The sequence below is a fragment of the Pan paniscus genome, chromosome 1 (assembly GCF_029289425.2).
Source record: "Pan paniscus chromosome 1, NHGRI_mPanPan1-v2.0_pri, whole genome shotgun sequence".
NCBI lineage: Eukaryota > Metazoa > Chordata > Mammalia > Primates > Hominidae > Pan > Pan paniscus.
This window is the reverse complement of record NC_073249.2, coordinates 68009888-68032230: the sequence shown is the minus strand read 5'-3', so window position 1 is coordinate 68032230 and position 22343 is coordinate 68009888. Positions and strand designations below refer to the sequence as shown.

General features: G+C 48.5%; 1 protein-coding gene across 3 annotated transcripts in view; it reads left to right on the top strand.

Moving 5' to 3' along the window:
* Positions 1-22343, top strand: part of CACNA1E (calcium voltage-gated channel subunit alpha1 E) — a 498274-nt gene that overhangs the window by 419096 nt on the left and 56835 nt on the right. For 2 of the 3 annotated variants that reach the window (XM_057301979.2, XM_063603598.1), the window contains exons 21-27: positions 3874-3930; positions 5083-5733; positions 6132-6445; positions 8595-8754; positions 9845-9974; positions 10687-10746; positions 11467-11573. In XM_057301979.2, coding sequence (XP_057157962.1) covers positions 3874-3930; positions 5083-5733; positions 6132-6445; positions 8595-8754; positions 9845-9974; positions 10687-10746; positions 11467-11573 — 1479 coding nt within the window. The remainder of the gene's footprint in view (positions 1-3873; positions 3931-5082; positions 5734-6131; positions 6446-8594; positions 8755-9844; positions 9975-10686; positions 10747-11466; positions 11574-22343) is intronic. The other variant, XM_063603599.1, reaches the window with a different exon arrangement.

Genomic DNA, 22343 nt, shown 5'->3' with positions numbered 1-22343 from the left:
TTAGTATGGGTCAGATGACCCAGAGACCCAGCTGCTGAGGACAGAGGCTGACAGCGCTCCTCCTGCTTAAGAGGAGAAACCAGCTAAGGAGACCAAGGGAGTGCAGCCGGGAGGCAAGAGAAAGAACAGGAGGCATAGTGTGCTGGAAACCTGTGAAGGAAAACTGCAGGAAGGAGGAGTGGGTGCCGGTGCTACATACTGTAGAAAAATCACATACAATGAGGAACAGAAAAGGGACCACTGCATATGGCAAAATGAAAGATGTTAGTGACCTTACAAGAGCCATTTTCATGGCCAGGTTGGAACAGAACCCAGTTGAAGTGGACTAGGGAGAGAACAGGATGTGATAAAGGAGAGTGGTGAGTCCACTGCTTCAGGGATCTAGCCTGGACCTGTGGTAGAGCTACAGGTAGTCGGCCTGGGCCCTGCGTGGCCTGGTCTCTGCGTGGTGACACAGAGGGGTATTGGAGAAGAGGCTGGGAAGTGACCATAGAACCACATAACTCCTGTTGTTGCATCGGGGCCTGCATGAGGACTGTGTGAGTGGTGAGTGGTGCTGGGGCATCTGTGGGAGGGTCCGAGACCCCCAAGGGGGTGGAAGTCTATCCTGGCAATGACCCTGTCATTGTTACTTGAAGCTAGTAAGGGAGGAGCCCTTGGTTGGCTAGAGCTCCAGTGAAGGGCTCCCAGGCAGCCTCTTCCTTGCCTTGTGGGGCATGCCAGGGTTGTGTGTTGAAGCGGGGGACCTCCCTCCTGCACGGCCATCATCTTGCCTTTGCCTTTCGTAACAAATGCCTGGCCCCTGGATCCCTCTTCTGTGAGTGAAAGAGAAAAATTCCCTTCCAAATCATTAAAGGTTGATAGGGAAATGCCAAAGATTGATAGGGAATATTCCTCTCTGGAATATTCTCTGGGCCTTGAGTAATTTCTACTCCACCTTCCCTGAACTCATGAGTTTGGGTTAAAAACACATACACACAGGTATCCAAAAATGTGGATGGGTAGGACTGGCTGTCACTTAGGAGTGGGTGGTTCTATTTACTGAGATGAGGAAGCCTGGGGGAGAAGTGGGTTTAGAGAGATGTGAGTTGGGACAACGCTTGGCCCAGAGTAGAAACTCACTATTTCTGGAATGAAAGAATGAATGAAATGTGGGTAGGCACAGGCAGGGCCGTGGGAATTGAGCAGAGTGTGCACCAGGGCACAGTGAGGTGGAAGGACGTGCTGCAAACATCCAAGACCAGCAGAGACCCGGGCTTTGGTGCTGTACATGTGCTGTGAGGTTGGCGTTGCTGGTGTGAGCCACCTCCGGGTGTGTGTGCCCCGCTCAGCTGTGTACACTCTGCTCAGGTATGTACCCTGCACAGATGTGTGTGCCCTGCAAAGACGTGTGCACCCTGCTCGTGTGCGTACTCTGCCCAGGTGTATGTGCCCTGCACAGGTGTGTCTACATTGCTTAGGTGTGTGTGTCCTACATAGGTGTGTGTCCTCTGCCCAGGTGTGTGTGCCCTACACAGGTGTGTGTGCTCTGCACAGGTATGTGTACAATGCTCAGGTGTGTGTGCATTTTGCTCAGGTGTGTGTGCCCTGCTCAGCTATGTGTGCCCTGCACAGATGTGTGAACATCGCTCAGGTGTGTGTACCCTGCTCAGGTGTGTGTACACTGCTCAGGTGTGTGTGCATTTTGCTCGGGTGTGTGTGCCCTGCTCAGCTGTGTGTGCCCTGCACAGATGTGTGAACATCGCTCAGGTGTGTGTGCCCTGCTCAGGTGTGTGTACACTGCTCAGGTGTGTGTGCATTTTGCTCGGGTGTGTGTGCCCTGCTCAGCTGTGTGTGCCTTGCACAGATGTGTGAATATTGCTCAGGTGTGTGTGCCCTGCTCAGGTGTGTGTGCATTTTGCTCGGGTGTGTGTGCCCTGCTCAGCTGTGTGTGCCCTGCACAAATGTGTGTACACTGCTTAGGTGTATGTGCCCTGCTAAGGTGTGTGTGCTCTGCACAGGTGTGTGTGCCCTGCACCAGTGTGCGTACATTGCTTAGGTGTGTGTGCTCTGCTCAGTTGTATATGCCTTGCTCAGGTGTTCATGCCCTGCTTGGGTGTTAAGGCGAAACTGCTGATTTCCGACTACACTTTAAGTGCAAACATGGCTATCCATGAAGAAACACAGAAGAAGCACTGTTAAAAAGCAAAGTGCCTGAGTGCTAGTTATATTTGTCTCACTAATATACCCTGTGACCTCAGAGAGAAAACCACTCCGATCTCAGAACCTCTATTTCCTCATCTTTGAAATGAGAAGAATGCCACCTGCCCTTCCTATCCCACAAGGGCTATTGTGAGGCGTACACAAGGTCTCATTCATATGAGTTGGAGACATGTGGATGCTTCTCTGTATGATTTTAGGTATGAATGTAAGTTTGAATCTGTGCATATGTGAGTAGAGAGAATGCTCATGCTTGTGTGTGTGAAAGAATCCTTCCACGTATGTACACTCTTACACACATGCTTCTGGATAGCTGGTATTTGAATATTTGAGAATTTGCAAATAGATGGTGTGATGTGCTTTTCCTAGCAGGTGTGCATGCTGCCTGTCTAAAGCGTACGCTTCTACTTCTGTATCTACCCATGCTTCTTGGCTCTCCCGCCCCCACCTGTGCCTTGTTGCTTTGCAGGTCACTGATGCTGAGGGTTGTATTCAGTTGAGGAGCTCACAGGCTTCTCCACAATGATGTCTGCATCAGTGGGTGCTCCTGGGTGGCCACACACATGTGCACTGTGCATCTTCCAGACACCCAGAGTGGGCCTCAGACCAACTGCCTCTGCTCCCTCAGTCCCACCCTTGTGTGGGGCTCTTCTGCAGACATGTGAAAGATGGCAGTTGAGGGGGATTAATTTGCCTAGCATGTTCTCCGTGGGTGGGCATCAGCTTTATCAGGAAAGGAACAGCATTTGCCAACATCCCAGGTCCAAGCAGGGCCCACTGGGCTGGACTGAGTTCATCAGGCCAGTAACTGGGGCAGGCTCACTGCAAGGATAGCCCAGATGTGTTGTCCTCTAGCTGAGCATTGAACCTGTGCTGACAGCTTATTTACCAGGCATCCTGTCTGTTTTTGCGGGCACAGTTCATACGTTGCCATTCTAACCTTGTGTTTGTAAGGACACAACATGCATATGGAAGAGAGTTTTCTCTGTACAAGGCTAAGAAGGTCAATACTCTGCTCTGCCCAGCTGAACATAGAACAGGGTCTATGGCCAGGGCCTCTGCGTTGCTCAAAGGCAGAGGTCACTGCTCACATCCTGGAGTACATGGATGGTGGCCTACGGAAAGATGGTGCTGCCTCTGACCATGGACCACTTCGTAGCCTTGACATCGTGCATGGCAGAGCACTTGCTCCCCTGCATGTTTTGTGAAGCTGGGTCAGGGTCTGCTATGGGAGTCATGAGCTGGGGAGCCACACCCAATGAATGTGCTATGCTAGCCCTAGAAATGACTCGGGGGAGGGGAAGAAAACTACTCAGCAACATCTACAGGATTTCCAAAATAGGAATCTGAAGGATGTGTAGGTGGAAGTTTGCGTGCCTATGAGGCATGGTGTTTGAGCATCTGGAGCTGTGGATCATGTGAAATGGCATAACCTGTGTGCCTCTGCATGTGTGCTTCAAAAACTAGATCCATGTATTTGCACATAGCAAGGAATCGAAAGTCACTCCATTGGAGAATCGAATGTGGGGAGTCTACAGAAGGCAAGCAGGCACGTGGAGACCTGATGGCCACACAGAGGACTCCCTGTCTCCCTCTGGAAATCTGCTGGTGGCTGTGGGGCTTGAGGTTCCTAGAGGTTGGGGTGAACTGAACCTGTCCGTTTTTCTTCCCCAGAAGAGACAGAAGGAGAAGACACCACATGTCGATGTGGGAGCCACGCAGCAGCCACCTGTATGTGTGTACCAGTTTGCGTGTTTGTGAGTGGTTACGTGTGGGCGTGGGACAATGTGTCATTGTCCTTGCCATAGACAAAGTGGCACTGGGTGTGCATGTCGGTGTGTGGCTTGGTGTGTGTGTGTGTGTTCCGTTCACATGATCTGTGGATATGCCCTCTGCACCTCTCAACATTTGCTTATATCAGCGTGTGTCTACCTTTGTGAACTGTGTGTTTTTCGCTCTTCAGTCTGGCCTGTGAGTGGGTATATGTTGTGTTAGTGTTGGTGGGTATACCTCTCACGTAGGTAGTTGTGTACAGCTATGTGTGGGCCTCAGCGAGGATGCGTGTGGGTACATGCGCGTGTCCCCTTCACAGTTTGTAGGTGTGCGCCCACAGGCACAGGCGCAGGGAGGAGGTAACTCCCCCTCCGCCCAGCGAGCCCTCTCCCATGTGCTCTCCTGCACTTGTCATGTTCATGATTTCCTGCTGCCCCATGAATGCTCCTCTAGGCCCCTGGGCTGAAATGCTCGATCGCAGTTTTGAGTATGAGCTGCTGGTGGTCTCTGCACTTAGCCTTCTCTGGCTTTTATTAGCTATTGTGGAAGAGACTCCTAGCACTCTTACTTTTGAGGGTGATATCAAGACTTTTTGTAATAAGTCTGCCTGGCACTCTTCTTACCCTTCAATGGTATCTGACCATTTCAGCCCTCATTATCCCGGGCTGTAACCTGAGAGGGAAGGGAGATGAGGGGGAGAGGAGGAGGAAAGACCTTTGACCTTGAATCAAGGGCCATTGAGTGTGTACAAGCAGATGCCCCGAAAGCAAGGAGAGCAGGGGAGTGAAGACGTGGTAAGCCTGTGGACGGCTGCCCCAACAGGCCCTGGGGACTTGGAACTCCTCCCAGGGTTGATGCCTACCCAGCCCTCAGCTACTACAAAGCAGGGATTGGAGCGGAAAGTACCTGGGCTGGGAGGCACCTGCCCGATGAGCTCCTCACGTGTGGCCCGCCTGCTCCTCGCATCTTTCTGTGCTTCCTGTCTGCAGGTCCTGGGCACTCCCATTTGCCCCCACCATGTGTCCTGCCCTCTCACATGGCCCCTGTGGCCACCCTCCCTGCCTGCAGCTTCCGGGCTCTGACTGCGGCCCTGCCCTTTCCCCTTGGCAGGAGGGAGCGGAGGCGCCGGCACCACATGTCCGTGTGGGAGCAGCGTACCAGCCAGCTGAGGAAGCACATGCAGATGTCCAGCCAGGAGGCCCTCAACAGAGAGGAGGCACCGACCATGAACCCGCTCAACCCCCTCAACCCGCTCAGCTCCCTCAACCCGCTCAATGCCCACCCCAGCCTTTATCGGCGACCCAGGGCCATTGAGGGCCTGGCCCTGGGCCTGGCCCTGGAGAAGTTCGAGGAGGAGCGCATCAGCCGTGGGGGGTCCCTCAAGGGGGATGGAGGGGACCGATCCAGTGCCCTGGACAACCAGAGGACCCCTTTGTCCCTGGGCCAGCGGGAGCCACCGTGGCTGGCCAGGCCCTGTCATGGAAACTGTGACCCGACTCAGCAGGAGGCAGGGGGAGGAGAGGCTGTGGTGACCTTTGAGGACCGGGCCAGGCACAGGCAGAGCCAACGGCGCAGCCGGCATCGCCGCGTCAGGACAGAAGGCAAGGAGTCCTCTTCAGCCTCCCGGAGCAGGTCTGCCAGCCAGGAACGCAGTCTGGATGAAGCCATGCCCACTGAAGGGGAGAAGGACCATGAGCTCAGGGGCAACCATGGTGCCAAGGAGCCAACGATCCAAGAAGAGAGAGCCCAGGATTTAAGGAGGTGAGTCACAGGGCTCCCAGATGGATGGCACACAGACTGCTGTTAGGTGTTCCTCAATATAAGCCTTTCTGAGCTCCAGTTTCTTCTCCTATTATAAAATGGAAATGATGCTGACACACACTTTGTGAGGTATGAATAAATATAACAGGCAGCGGGCTCTGTCCCCCCAAAAACGAGGGCCTGTTGGAAGTGGGTCGTGGATAGAAGGACGGGAATAAGGCAGTGGCCATGGCTTGTGGGTCTTAGCACCTCTCTGCCTGTCTGGGTGGGGTGGAAGGCAGTGGTGGCCTTGTACCTTCCAGGCTGCCTGAGCTTCCCCGCCTTCCCCTTGTGCCAGGCACACCTGCCATTTGGGGACAGCGTCTGAGCACCAGCTCTCTCTTCCTCTCTCTTCACAGGACCAACAGTCTGATGGTGTCCAGAGGCTCCGGGCTGGCAGGAGGCCTTGATGAGGCTGACACCCCCCTAGTCCTGCCCCATCCTGAGTTGGAAGTGGGGAAGCACGTGGTGCTGACGGAGCAGGAGCCAGAAGGCAGCAGTGAGCAGGCCCTGCTGGGGAATGTGCAGCTAGACATGGGCCGGGTCATCAGCCAGAGCGAGCCCGACCTCTCCTGCATCACGGCCAACACGGACAAGGCCACCACCGAGAGCACCAGCGTCACCGTCGCCATCCCCGACGTGGACCCCTTGGTGGACTCAACCGTGGTGCACAGTGAGAGCACAGTCCCTGTTCCCCTCCACCCCCAACTCCTATCCCATCTGGGGCTGGGGCCATGACAATAAAGCCACATGGAAAGCACCACCAGGAGGAGTAAATCATCCTTCAAGAAGTAAAAATGAGTGGCAGTTTTCTCCCAGTGTGCAGAACAAAAATAAGCTAGCGTTCTCTTCATCTTAAATTTTTCCCATAAAATTTCCCCAGGCTTGTTCCTGTGACCACCCTCAAGTCTTCAGAGTGATCACTTGTGACTTTGTGCCCAGTTAGATATTCAGCTGTTTGCTTTGGTGTATGAATATTTGATGGTGTTGTCTGGGGTCTCCCAGGTGCACTGCTGCCCCGGCAAGTTAGGGAGCCTCTGATGGAGTGGACCATGGCTCTGCTCACTGAGTGATCTTGGAAAAATCTCTGCATCTCTTGAGGCCTCAGTTTGTCATATGTAAAGTGAGAGCATTGTACTAGATGATCTCTGAGGCCTTTCCCTGTACTAACATTTTATATGATTCTATTGCTCTTATCAACTCTTTTTCTCCTAGGAGCTTTTAGCCACAAGTTCTCCCCATCACAGTTCCCTTAGGCAACAAATGTTAATCAATGGTGTCCTAAAGGGAAACACAGCCAAAAAAAAAAGCACTTCCCCACCCCTGCCCTGACCCTACATCCCATCCCTGTATTCATCCTACCCCTTATCCTTGCCCTGACCCCATACCCCATCCCTGCGCTGACCCCACACCTCATCCCTGCATTATGAATTCCACACCCTATCCTTGCCCTGACCCCATACCCCATCCCTGCTCTGGCCTCATGCTCTCCGTGCATTAATCCCACCTGCTGCCCCGCGATCACTGAATTGTGACCACAGGGTTCCAGCCTTGCTGTTTTCCTCTACTTTTTCTGTATTTACTCTTTCACATGACAATCTTTCCCCTCCCTGTTTTTCTTTCTTCCATGGCTCCCTCTCCATTTCCGCATCTTCTCTATAGTCAACGTGCCACTGCTACTTCAGAAAGTGCAATCTCCCATGTCCAGTGCATGCTTCAGTTGACTTGGGCATGTCTCAGGATCCCAGACCCACAGCTCTTTTGGTGTTTGTTTGCTTTAATACATAAGAAGTGTTTTGGGCCTTCTCTTATGAGAAAGAACATAAAGCTTTACTCTCCCTCTGTTGTAATTCCAGAGCTAGTCTTTGGTCTTGGTCATAGGTAAAAGCATGTGATAGGAAGGCTTTTGGATACTTCTTATGACTTACTCTTTAGGAGGCCTGGGCATGAGCCAGGACCACCGAGGTCCACTGCTGACACAGGGTTCCAGGGTGGAGTCATTCAATGAGCAGGGAGCAGTGGGCGAGGGTGACTGGGGCCCTTTCCCCACTGTGACAGCTTCAGCCTCCTGCCAGTTTAACCTACACCGTGTCTTGAGTATGGAAACAGAGCAGCAGCTGAGAGCTCCCCTCGACCTCTGGCTCCTTCGTCCTCCCAATCCTTGGATGCAGTCATGGACCTATACTCACATGAATATTGCATTCTCATTTCTACATTAATCATGGCCGAAAAAAGCACAGCCAGAAAGCCTGCTGCAAACAGAGTCATGATTTCTTGAAATCTTCCATTGCAGGGTGATTCAATGAAAGGCTATAGGATTTTGAATTGGGAACCCATACTAGCTGTATGACCTTAGGAATGGTACTTAAATTGCCAGAACTTTAGTTTTCCCATCTGTATCATGGGAGTAATAATACATGCCACTGAGGGTATACCCCTCAGTGGGAAAATTCAGTAAGTGAGCATGTACAAAGAATCCAGAGTTTAGATATAAAATCTAAACCTTGTGAATTTTATAACAGAAACATCTTGTTGTTTATCAGACTGTAAAAGTTCAACCTTAAAAGTGGAAACATGATCATGGTCATTTATATGACATAAAAGGTTATTTCTCATAACATTTGGGGAGGGTAAAAATAAGAAGAGAAGAGGAGTTTAACTCAGTGTCAGGTAGTAAATACCCCCAGTGCCTGCAGGGCACCTTGTTAGGGACATCCCTGGAGCCCTTTCTCCTCCTCTCCTTTCATCCCCAACTAAACACAAATGGTGCCATTTTCACATGCCTCATGGTTTCTGAAGATTTCAACGTGTTCCTCTTGCAGTTAGCAACAAGACGGATGGGGAAGCCAGTCCCTTGAAGGAGGCAGAGATCAGAGAGGATGAGGAGGAGGTGGAGAAGAAGAAGCAGAAGAAGGAGAAGCGTGAGACAGGCAAAGCCATGGTGCCCCACAGCTCAATGTTCATCTTCAGCACCACCAACCCGTAAGCCACCCTCGCGTTGCTCCCTCTTTAGTGCTAGGGTAAATGGCCAGGTGTGAGGCAGGGCAGGGTGAAGGGGAGAGGAAGGATGGGGGCCCAGCCATCTTCTTAAGCCTTCCTGGTGGAGCATGGCCAGACATTGAGCATCTGGGGTGCCCCCTAAGTGAGGTGGGTTGGTAAGTTAGTCAGCCTCTGAACTCTGTGCCCATAGCTGAAAGAGTAACATCGACAGGAGAGCATGAGAAATGTCATTGGAAAGGAACTCTTTACCAGTCTTTGGTCAGTAGGTAGTGTGGAGGGAGGAAGGAAATCTACTTGAGATTTTGCCACCAAATATTCCAGAAGTGGATAGAGCCAAGAATGTGGAGCCTAGAATGACCAGATCACCTGTTGGAGTTGAGAGTTTTGGTCACACTGCTCTACATGTGGAGTTTTGAAATGGTCTGCTCTGAGCATGCTACTCAGAGCAGAGGCAGCGACATGAAGTAGGGGTGACAGAGCGGAGTCTGGAAGGTTAGATTCAGGAAAGATGGAATTTGGGAAGAGCGTTCCAGCAGGGCTCTGGGAAGGGAGCAACCTGAGTTAAGGCATGTGAGCCATCCATGGCTAGAATGCAGAATATAGAATACAGTTACTTTAACCAGAATAACCTGGGGCTCATGAAAACTCATTACTGCTTTCGTCAGGAATTTTAGAATCAAGATCTCTTTTTATGTTTTTTGGTTCTTTGTAATTTCCTTGGGATGTCCCAGTTTCCTTACAGTGGGAGAGTAGACATCGAGATACAGCAGAGGGTGCTATGCAGCTGCCCTGAGTTGGTAGGCTGATGCTGGCTGCTCCCCATGGCTCAGACGTGTCTGTGGATAATGTATCTTGGCTTGCGTGCTGCAGCCTTTAACCAATCTGATTACCTTCCTCCACTGGGGCTTTAAATCAAGGGTGGTGGCTGAGAAATTAAATTGCTCTCCCTGGCGGCTTCCTTTGGCAAGGGCCTGGCTGTCTGGAAGGGGCCAGTATGTGTATGTGGGAGTGAGGAGTAAGGGCATGGGCGTGGTGGGGAGTGGGCCAGCTCAGCCATGCCCACTGCCCGCAGGATCCGGAGGGCCTGCCACTACATCGTGAACCTGCGCTACTTTGAGATGTGTATCCTCCTGGTGATTGCAGCCAGCAGCATCGCCCTGGCGGCAGAGGACCCCGTCCTGACCAACTCGGAGCGCAACAAAGTGGGTACACAGGGGCCATGTGCCAGCCTCTGTAGTGCTCTGGTGCTCACCCCATCCCAGCACTGGAGGTGAACCGAGATGGTAGCAAGGTTTCTGGGGAATGAGCAAGGGTTGGAAATTGCCCACTCCTGTTCCTCAGGGCGAAGTATGAACCATTCCCAGACAAGCCCCTTCTTAGCCCAACATACTACAAGGCTCTGCCCCAAACCGGCCAGGGCTCTGCAGGGCTCTGCAGCCACCCATGGGCTTGGATGTGGGTCTAATATAGGGTCATGGATGGTGTGTGTGAAGCTGGCAGCTGCAGCTCCACCACAGGGGGCCAAGGCCTCTCCTGGGGTCCCACGGGTATGTGTCAGGAGACATGAGGGACGCGAGGAGGACAGGAGCTGACAAGGATTTCAGGTCCCGAGCCTGAACTAAAGGACAGGTATGTGGGCAATTCAGACCCAAAATGCTAAGTTCTGGCCAACGAGAGGGAGCAGCCAAGGAGTGGCCACTGGGTCACATGGCTCCAGCAGGGCCCATGCCCCTCCTTCTGGCATTTCTCTCTCAGTCCAGCTAGTGGCTCTAATTCCAAGCCTTTGTTCTGAGGGTGCAGTGGGTGAGGGCCAGGGTGGGCGTGCATGAGTGCATGTGTCCTGGCAGGTGGGAGCTCATGTAGTAGCCTGTTGGCCACACATGGTCATTTCCTTCCACCATATGTGTCTTTCAGGTCCTGAGGTATTTTGACTATGTGTTCACGGGCGTGTTCACCTTTGAGATGGTTATAAAGGTAAAAACTTCTAGAGAAAACCTGGGCTCTTGGGTTTAGATGGGTCACCTGTCTGCTCCTTAGGCTAGAGCCCTTCCTCAGTGTTACCACCTACCAGCCAATGGCAGCCCTCAGTAGAGCTTCTGCCGCCCCTTCTCTGGCCTCAGAATCCTGAAGAAATCTGTCTCAGCAAGACACGGCTGCGTGGATGTGTTTGTACTGGTGCAGGCCTGTGGACATGGCCCAAGTAGGAGGCAGGCAACAGATGTGCAGACAGGGTTGGGGCCTGCACTCCCCTCCCCAGTGCTTGTCTTGGCTGAGCCTGGGTGTGTGCCAAGGCAAAGGGCTAGGTAGAGATGAGTCTTCCTGGGCTTCATCTAGTCCCAGCCACCACAACACTCCATAGTCTGTCTTGTTCCCAGCCTCATCCATCCAGGATTTTACCCATCTGTGCATATGTGGCAATGCCCAGTGCTCTGAGCCATAAATGAAAGGAGGAATGTGGCAGGGTTCTGTGACAACCAAGCAGTCTAGTGAACCCTGGGTGACTATGAGATGGGGGCCTCAGGACTCAGTTATGTGGAGAAAGCCTGCTGGACCTAACCTCTCATTCTCCAGGTCCTAGCGTAGGGTTGGTTGTGGAGACAGTGGCAGTGGGGGCACTGCCATGATGAACAGAGCTCAGGTCAAGTGTTGCCCACACTTTCTTGGCTCACTGTGGCTGTTCATATCCTTCTGCAGATGATAGACCAAGGCTTGATCCTGCAGGATGGGTCCTACTTCCGAGACTTGTGGAACATCCTGGACTTTGTGGTGGTCGTTGGCGCATTGGTGGCCTTTGCTCTGGCGTAAGTGACTCTTTTCTTATTTGATTCCCTTCCTTCCCCTCTTCCTGGAGACTCCAGTTGATTTGAAGCCCTTTCCAGAAATGCAACATGCAGGGTGATGCCAAAGAATGCCCCCGCTGGAAATCTGCTCCCCAGTCGCCCCCAGCAGAGCTCCTGAGCGCCTTGCAGCTCCAGCTCATGTGACCTGAGTGGCAGAATGAGGGAAGCAGGAGTAGGGAGCGTCAGGAGGGAGAAGCCAGAGGCCCTAGGAATTCCTTTCCTAGAGATGAGTAAGCATGGGCAGGCACTCACAGTGTGGACAGTGTTTCCATGCATTCAGCAATGGACCCAGGAACAGCTTATGGGCCCTTTCTTTCTTGAGTGTGTCAATCAAGGAAGCAGCTTGAAAGAAAGATGCAGAGGGTAGAGCAAAGTTGAGGATCACGGAATCCTAGGCATGGTGAGGTTTTCTGTTCATAGCAGGTGTAAACGAGAGCTCTTCCAGGGATGCCAGAACCATGCTTTTGCACAAACCTAATAATATGTTTAATCTCCAAAAGGAAAGGCTTTCCAAACTTTCCTTGATAACATACCTAGGAAAACAGTGTTAAACCATTCAGGCAACAAAATCATGTTCATAATATTTGTGGGATTTTTTTTTCCCCTGCACATGGATCCAGCTCTAGCCAGTTTTCAATCACATTCTAACATTTCCTGTGGAATCTAGCCAAGGAAAGGGCTCTTCTAGCCCTCCTGGGTTTAACTAGGAAATGGGATGCTTTCAGGGCCTTTTTCCTAACCCGGTGTATAGAGTGTCCCAGTAGGATGAATGACAGCCTCAGGGCTCTGTCTGTACCTTGTTCGCCCTGAGCAGCTTCAGCCTCTTCCAGGAGGCACAACAGAATTCTCAGAGCCATCCCTCAAGTCTCTCTGAGTACAAGTGGAAGCCTCATCTTTAGGCTAAGCAAGGCTAGCTACACTGTGTAGTGAGGCAGGAGAGCTTTCAGGAGCTTCTGTCATTGATGGCAGCTGCAAAAGGAACACAGTATCTTCACACGTTTACCCTTCTGAGTGGTTTTCCCTCCAAGGGTTTGCCCTTCCAAGTGTTTAGAAAGAGATCACCCTTGGAAGGGTTTGCCCTTCTAAATGTTTAGAAACACAGGGAAGCTGACAGTGCTTCTCCCCAAGCTTCTCTTCAAGCACTGTCAGCTGCTGTCTCTTATCCTTTCTGGCAGAAAAACAGGTGGGATAAAAATTACCAGATGTTTCTCAAGTGGCCTGGTGGGGGTGGGGATAGTGGAGGGCTCTCTCTCTTGAGGAGAGGTACAAGATACACTCCCAGCTGTGCTAGGAGTGTAGGATCTCCCAGACCCTGGAACTGGACTGTGTCCACTGCTTCCTCAGCCATGAGAGACCCTTCAAAAGAAAACCACATTGAGCATAGTTTGTGACTCTAAAATGGGCTGGTGATCAAGGTAATTCCAGTGTCCCTTGTCCCCTTGTGCACATGTTAATTCCATTGTGTGCAGTCACCTTTGTCCCCCACAAAAAGAAAGCTTTCTGTCACATGTGGCTGGACTGTTCTTGAAGAAATTTTACAGAAGCATGGGGTATTTTCTCAAGCATCTGGGCCCTGTCTGGATTCTCATGGTGCAATGAAAGGAAAGGCAGCTCTGGCTCCAAAAGAGGGACTTCCAGCTCCTCTTCCGTCTTCTTGGAAAGAAGGATTAAAGTCTGCCTTTGCCCTAAGGAGACCCACCTTTTTTGTTAGAGATAAATATTATCCTTAGGTTTTTAAAAGGTCAAGTTCCCTTTTCATTTTACAAATTCATTTGCATAGATTATTCACTGTATCATTCTTCTTATTTTGATCTCTAAAAATCATGTGTCTCTCTTTGAAGTATAAAGGACAAAGAGATAGAAGCATATAGGAAAGAACCCACCCCATCTTTAGGAAGAACAGAGCCCACTGGCATAACAGGACAGAGTGGCAGGAAAGGTTGGGCTGTGGAACCAGATGGGCTCTTGTTTGAATCCCAGCCCCTCTACTTTCCAGCTTTGTGTCCTTGAGCCACACAGCAAAATATTAACCCTCCTAACCTCAGTTCTCATCTCTGAAATGCAGACAAAATAATGTGTGTAAAGTGCTTAGGACGGGGCCTGATGTAGTGTGAACAGTCAATACATGTTGATTCCCCTCCTCATCCTTCCATTCTCTTATCACATCATGAAATCCAAATATAGGAGCAAGTACATATTGATGCGCAATGTATACAGATAGATGTGTGCAGGCTGGCCCAAGACCTAGTTGTTTTATACAGACACACCCCCCTCGCCTATGCCCGTGTGCCTGGTAACCAGGCTGGTGTGTTGGTGCCAGTGTGGGAGGAGGTGTGTTTTAGAGGGAGCTCCTGCATGCCTGCCCATTGTCCACAGTCCAGACATCTCTCCTGAGACCCAGAGCAGTGATGATGTGCGGTAGAGCTGTCATCTGTCTTGTTCTTTCTTTGTGCCCTTTGAAACGTGGCGGTGGTGGCTTTGGTGCTGGTGGCAGGGGAAGCCTTAACAGCCCCGGAGCTGAAGCCTCTCTGTTGGTCCTCAGACCAGGTACAGTGCAGGGGCCCCCAGGAACCCCCTCGTTCTGGGGTCCACACTTATGTGATGGATTGAGAGTTATGATCCATCACTTGCTTTTAGTCATGTTACTTCTTGAACTCTCTCTTCATTTTCTCTGAAACATAGATGATACTTGCTCACCCTTCTCCATCCATTTTCTCTTTTGCCTTCAACTTCCCAAGCTTGCCATGCCCATTCCCTCTCCCCTTTCTCCGCTCATGGAGCAGGTTCCCACTCCCCCTCCTTTGGCCTTCGTCACATTTGCCGAGGGAGGTCCAGGTAATGCTTTCTCTCACTCATGCACCCATGCTTTCTAACTCTGCCCTGTTCCTTTCCTCATTAATCGTACCAGAGAATTCAGCTCTCCCATCACTTTGATGGAGTTAGCCAGAGTCCCACCTGCCAGCAGAGAGAGGGCCTGGCCTGGGGCAGAGAGTGAAAGAAGTCACTGAGCCTATATTCCTCATGGTCAGGGGCTCAGGCCAGCAGAAAGCCAAATGTGGGGTTGTCTGCAGGCTTGTCAAGTATCTCTCTCCTTGTGTTTACAACTTTCGTTATCATATCCCATATATTTGCCCCATAATGTCCACCATTCAAATAACCTTATTCCTGTCCCAGTCTCTTTCTGTCCTTCTTGAAATTGAACCATGACTTAGTGAGGAGGCTTCTGTGAAGCCTATTGCTTAATAGACTTGAGCTATGGTGGTTGCCATGGTAGCATCTTTCTGTGGCTCCTCAGAAACCAGGGCTGACATGGCATTCCTTCCACCACCCAGCCAGAGCCTTCTCAGACCCTGGCCCAACTCCCAGGAGCAAAGCCCCTCACCGAGTGGGGGGAGTGACCTCTAGCTGAATTCTCAAACAAAGCTGTGGTGTCCCCTGAGCCCTCCTGCCGAGGCGTGTGCCTGCCACCATGTATGTTTTCTACAAGCATATATGTTGTTTATGCAGTGGCTGAAGAGAAGACTGTTCTCCACAGCTACATACATCAAGTTAAGGGAACGTTTATAATGTAAACCTGGAAAATTCCATTAGGGAACTTTATTGACTTTTGAGGAGGAAGGGAAGGGGATTTTTTCATTTATTTATTTTTCTTCTTGGATTTATTTTAAGTGTGGGCAGAAGCAGTGGATAAAAAAATAAATGGAAAGATACCCACATTGCAACTTTTCTGTTCTTTCCAATTCACTTTTACATTATAAGGCATTTATAAGAACACTCAGGTCTCCTTCCTTAAGCCCAGCATCCCTGCAGGGAGGTGGGCAGAGTTTTGGCAAAGGTTGGGTTCAGGGCTTCGTTATTCCGCTGCCCTCACAACACCCACTTTCTGGGCCACATGGAGACAGAGTGTTTGCTGACTATAAATGTCCAGAGCTGTGCCTTCTGTACTTTGAGGTTTCAAGAAAAGTCTGGTGAGTGGCTGGATCTATGAAACCTTCCTCTTTTTTTCTTTCCAAAGAAGAGGGATTCTTTTGTGTGATTTTATGTGAAAGGACCAGAAACCGCTTTGTCTAGTTTCCACACACCCTGTTGCCATCGCTGCTGCTTCCCAGACTCCTGCATGGAAGGCAAAGATGGTTACAGCCTTGGCATTTCTGGGGATCTGCACATGAGGCACATTCCCCTGCTTTGGGGGACCCTGCTCCCCAACCAAAGTCAGCTGCCTTGTAGGGGGGTCACGTAACCACTACACAGATTACATTCATGAACCTCACAGAACCCTCATGTTTCATGTGTTTCATGTTTAGTGAAGTGACTTGGGCAAACAGGTGGGCAGGGACAGCATCTCTGGAGAAATGTAGGAGAGGACCAGGACACCTGTGCGTGTGTGTCTTTCTGTGTGTGACACCTGCACTCCAACCCAGGACTCTCACCCTCTCCATTTCCACTGCTCTACAACACGTTACTTGACTAGCTCGATTCACATGAGCAGGTGAGCTCTCCTGGATTGGATTCTAAGTAGTCATCTCACAGCTTATAATTGCTCGTCAGCACAGATGGTTTAATAGAAAAATAACTAGCAATTCTGCTCCCATCTCCTCCCCCACCTCGGAATTTACCATGGCCTGTGCATCAGTCAGTTACACAGGCTCTCCGGCGGCTGACGCCAAAGCTTCCCATTGCCATTTGCTGTTGTAGCAGGGCATGGGGTGAGGTCAGGACTCCCTGGCACTCAGGAGATTTGGCTCACAGCCGCACTTGGCCTTTCATTATTCAGTCCTTAGCCAGAAACGAAAAACATGAGTCAATCTGCCTCTTGATGCCAGAAGGAACTGGAGTTCCCACATTAGCTTTTATTACATTCTTTTCATTGAAGTATGTCACTTTCCTGACACTTGACACTCTGCCCTAGTCACTGAGATGGATAAGGTCCATTGAATGCATTCAGCAGTAGCTGTAGCAGCAGAGTTATATACACAGGCATGGACAATTTTAGATTTGGAAGGATCCTAAGGAGCCACATAATATGTTCCTCTGGGAGCTGGGCGTGGTGGCTCATGCCTGTAACCCCAACGAGTTGGGAGGCTGAGGTGGGAGGATTGTTTAAGGCTGGGAGTTTGAGAATATGGTCCTCTGGTTCTGGATTTGCTTGTGGGATTTTGTATTTTAGAAGGTGAGAATGTGCACATGTAAGAAAGAGGTGGCTATTCAGCACCAAAATGCTCGTACACACTCACGCTCAGCACAGCATAGAAACAACAGACAAACATTTCACCCTAAACCTGGCTGTTTCTTTCTCCTATTCACTACCTGCCTGTGTCTGAGGCAGTCCCCTCAAACCTCCAGCATTGCCTATGGGTCTTCTTTCTTGACAGAACTTCCCTCTTTTCAAACTGAAAGGGGAGTCTTCCAAAGGAAGCAGTGACTGCACATTAATCTTGGAGGCAAAAAAAGTGGACGAAGTCCTGCTTCATGCAAAGAAGATCCATTTACCACTGAGCCAGACAGGCCATCCAGTGCCCCTGTTCTGTGGAAGAGAACGAAGGATTAAAATTAAATTTAGCCGTCAAGTAGCCCATTAACTGTGGATTTAGGAGGCCAGCTGAAAAGGAATTGGAAATTTCCAACTGTAAGCAGATAGGAGGATGTTGTTTCCTGACACTCCAGTTTAAAAGTCACCTCAAGAATGACTACATCTGATTTTTGTGCCCAGACAAGGACACTAAGGATGATCAATGCCCATGGACTTTTGAGGTGCCCACTACTATATCATAGCTGCCTTGAAAATGGAGTTTGGGAGGGAGTAAGGAGGGACAGAGTGGCAGCCACATGGAGGGAGTGAGTGTCTGAAAGGAGATAAGTCCTCAGTCTACCTACTCTTGGCATTAAGTCTCAGCATGCATATTTTTTAGTGAACGCTGGAAAATGTGTTGTCTGCTGCATGTGACATTGGTACTGCTGAGGAACTGCCTGTAGAATATTCACTTTGAGACCTTTATCTTATGGAGGCAATAGGTGTGAACACCCAAGTAGTTTTTTTTTTTTAATTAACAGCATGAAATTGGGAGATGGTTGGTTGTAAATGGGATCTCAGCCCGTGGCCACAGACCCAAGCAAAATGAAATGATCCAATCAGGGAACACTGCCCTATCCACACGGTAACCAACAACCAACTAGACCCAGATATAAAATGCACCCTGTGAGCCTTCACAACCATGGGAAGAGCCCAGTACTGCTGGATTAGTGGAAACTCCTCATAGTGCCCTCCAGATTTAAAAGTAGATTTTAGAGTAACTTGAGTCGGAAGACTTCATAATGGGACTTGGGGACCATCAACACAGATCATGCCAGCCACCTTCCTAATCCACATGCACAGGGGCACAGCCTAGCATTTCAAATTAGTCTTCAGTGGGACAAGTGTATTGGGTGGACTTCCACCAGCTCCAAGGCCTTCTTAGAAAGATCAGCAGATGAGGTGTCTTTGGGTATGTTTAGAATAAGACAAAAGAGACAACTAAGTCCACTGTTCACCAGATTGAATAATAAAACTGCTAGGAGACAGTTAGATGCTCTGCTCTCTCCTGCTGCTTCTCAGTGTTTGGACAAAAACACCTGCCAGTTGGAGTATGGTGCTGTGTATAGCAAAGGAGAAAGCTTGCAAAAGGCTCTCAGGAGTGTGTGTGAGGAGCTCGTTGAGGTCCATGTGCAAGAGGGAAAGGATTATGCACCACTTAGCATAGAGCTAGTGCTCTGGTCACATGACAAAGAAAGATGGCAGAATAACAATGGATTGAGGGTTCGAGGGTGACCCCAAGAAATGCTGAGGCATGGACCACGAGGAAAAATAAACCCCAAATGATAGCCGCTAAGCAGTGACAATGTCAAAGTGGTAAATTTAAAATTTTCACAGAAGCAGATGAACATATCCTTATCTGCAGATCCTAGAGAGACAGGCACTGCCAGTGCAAAAGGGGAAACTTCCCCATGGGTCTTTAGAATTTTTAAAGTGCTTTCACACTCTTTATTTTATTTATCACCGAACAGTCCTGTTTTACAGTTGAGAAGTGGATTGCCTGAGGTTTGACTAGTCTGACTCATTTGACTAGTAAATAGCAAAGCCAGTTCTTGAGCAACCTTGGTGTTCTGATTTGAAGTTCAGTGTTGTCTCCATTATGTTAAGCGCCGTTCTACACATCATGTTCTAGTTAGCTCCAAGCAATTAACCCCTGTAAGCTAAGAGCAGTGGCTTGGTATAGATCTCTCCTCAACCTACAGATCCTTCTGTCTCTACCTGGTGACAGACAAGACCTATGGGGAGATGGAGAAGGTCATCCCTGAACTTGTCCATCTTGTTGTTTCATCTGTAACTTTTTTTTTCCTAGGAACCCTCATAGACCCTAAACTGATTACAGGGAGTGTGATAGCTTAGTATTTGAGATCAGGAAGTACTTGGTCCTTTTACTGTTTCCTTCTTTGGTTAAAACGCTCCAGTGGTTCCCGTTTGAAAGGCACTCTAACATCACAAATAAGAGCATAGGTTTCAGAGTCAGGCACATTTAGGCCGGAATCCCAGCCCTATTATTAACTGCCTTAACTTTGAACCTCTGCTTCTTCATCTGTAAATGGGGATTCAAAATAATATTTTGGTCCTATAAGCATTAAATAAGGTAAAATGTATTTAATGTCTGCTATAGTGCCAAGGACTTAGTAATTGTATAATAAATGATAGTTATTATTTCCTACCAAATAATAGTCCAGACACATTAGTGAGACACTCGAGGCTCCTCACAGCATGACCCCTCCATCTACCTTTCACTCCTGCAAGCCTGGCCATTCCCTGAGGCAAGAGATTCCTTCAGATCCCTGAGCTATTCCCCGCTCATGGGGTAGGGCAGAAGGCCATGGCACTTAAAGGACAGAAGGGTTCTTTAGAACCTGATGTTCCTGCTCTGCCCTCATGGGAGGAGAATCAGTTCCTGGCAGAAATCAACTTGAGAGCATGTGCTTTGAGAAGAGGGGGCTGGGAGGTGAAGAGCGGGATTACATTGAATGATGAGTAATTACACATGAAAGATCTGGAGGGCAGCTTGACAATTGAGCTGGAAAATTCTCGTCTTTTACTGATGAAACAAGAAAAATCTGTCATTTTTTTTTTTTTACTGGAGAGCAGCCAGGAACTTACCAAATAAATAGAAAATAAATGGTAAAATGGGTGGCCCAATTGAGTCCCAATTAAAGTGAGACCAGTGCATCCTAATGTGTGGAATTGTCCTTAGATTTTAACATTAGAGTCAATTTTTGAACCTGATAGAAATTTTATTAATGAGGCAGTGTAAAAACATCTGATTATAATTTAGTATCAGAGACTAGCAAAGTGTTATCGAACAATTACATTTAAATGATTTGTAAAATGCACGTGAATTATTTCCTAAACAGTGTGCCTCAATTGAGGTACTTGAAGAGCTCATCCTTTTAGTTTGATGAAATGTCTTCCTTGCGATCTTGTTGGCTTTGATAATGGCTTAAATCACTCTTGTATGTATGGATTTGGGAGCAGTACTTTGGCCTAGTCCATGTGTAAATTATATTTTAACTAATGGGGACTAAATTGTTGAGGCTTTTCTTGACTCCAGGGCTTTGTTATTCAGTACTCTTTTCATTTCAAATGGCAATTTTAAAATCAGTTAAATCTTGCCCCTGTTAACAAAACTGAGGATGAAAGCATATTTTTCTGCAGCTATTCCAATTCATAGCTTTTCAATGGCTCCTCTGCAGTAAGAGACCTGATGAAAGATGCGTAGAGCAATGACTAATTTTATTTTTTTTTATTTTACTTTTGGCCTGTGTCTGATTGCTATCCTTGGCTCAGACCTGTGGGAGTTAGGATGTGACAAATAGCCCCCCCAGTGGTTTGGCAGCCACGTTCAGCTGTTAAGATTAGAGTGTACCATTAAGGAACCCTGTTTTCCAAAACAAGGGACAATGGTGAGTTTGCATTATAACATGCCTTATATGGTATATGTAGTAATACAATGAATTATACCATGATGTTTTACTAGGATTCTGGGGGGAAATTAATTCAAGAGAGCAAATTATACCCTTTATCCACGTGTGTGGGAGGAGCAGGAAATATTGGGCCCTCCTGCAGAAGATGCATGTCTATGAGCATGACCTCTGAGAACCTTTTCAGATGCTGCAGGATAGAAAGGTCTCCGAGATAAGGACTTGAGCTAAGCAGAAGGCAGAAGCTTGGGGTGTGTGATCCTAGATCACCTGCCCATATATTGATCTCCCAACCTATTCTTACATCTTAGAGATATGAAAGATTATCCCTTAGTTCTTCCTTAAGACAAATGTAGCCTGGGGAAAGGGAAACCTTTGTGGTTATTTTGGTAAATTTTTTAATTGATTTCATTTTTCCTATGGCAGCTTGCAGTTATACTTTTATTTATGTGCTTGTTTACTTGAGGTCTATCTTCCCTACTAGACTAGGTAAGTTTCAAAAGGTTGGCAACCTCATTTGTTCACAACTGTATATCCAGTATGCAGAACAGTGCCTGACATATATTAAGGACTCCACAGATGCTTGGTATATGGATGAATAAAGATGTGTTTGGCTGACCTACCATATGCCCTGTCTTATATGTGAGAAGATGCTGGGGAAGATATTTCTGTCCTCTGAACATTTAGAGGTTATCACATTAAGGATTTAAGGTTTATAAGGCCTTGGGTCTAATTCCCAAGTCATCATTCATTTGGCATTTATAGTGAAAATTAATTTAATTTTGAATATGGGATCATTTGTTGAGTAAAATAACCATTAGAAGTCTTTGCTTGTGACATACAGTAGTGGAACATAGGTTTGCCATACGTTGGCAAAAACTAAGAAAGGAAAGAAAAAAAGTAACCTTCATCACAATGTCCAACTAAGAACCAAAACCTGAATTATAAGCACTTCTTCTCAGCAGCAGGCCAGGATAGGGAATCATGAGATGCAGGTTCACCTATGTTTCTAAACTCACTCAGTGAATGATCTTAGGCAAGGCACTTCCTCCTGGGGCCTCAGTTTCCTGTGCAGTTGGGTGGATTTCAGGGATCTCTGCCAGCTCAGAAATTCACTGTGCTGTTTGACAGAACCTTGAACTAAAACCTGCTGATGCAGAGCCTTAGTGGTTAAGAGCAAGAGCTTTGATCATCATACATGCTTGGGTTCATGTCCCAGCTCTGCCAGCTGATGTCGGGCACTCAACCTCTCTGAATCTCTTCTGTGAAATGGGGATAGTGATTCCTATGTGCTAAAGTTAGGAGGTTTAAATAAAGATTTGCACTAAAATGGCTTAGCACAGAGTCTGGCCCAGAATAAATAAATATTCAAAAAATTTAAAAGTTGTCATTATTTCTATCTTGAAGATATTTATGCCCTGACTTATTTTAAATGCCTCACCAGTAGAACTGGGATGATTTTTCACCTTCAAGCTGCACAGTATGCTCACAATGGACTGGCGGTCATTTAATTTATCAAAAGGCAAACTTTGGTGTGACATCATGATCTTGACAGACAAATGCCTCCCTCCCTTATTTCAAGTTGGTTTAATGGTGTTGCTCCTCTGAGCTTCTAAGAGACATCAGTGAGTCTCTCTCTGAGTGGTTGCGTGTCCCTCTTTAGATGAAACCCTTTATAAGCATAACTATGCCAGTGTGTGAGAGAATTTCTGGCCCAGAGTGGGCATAGTT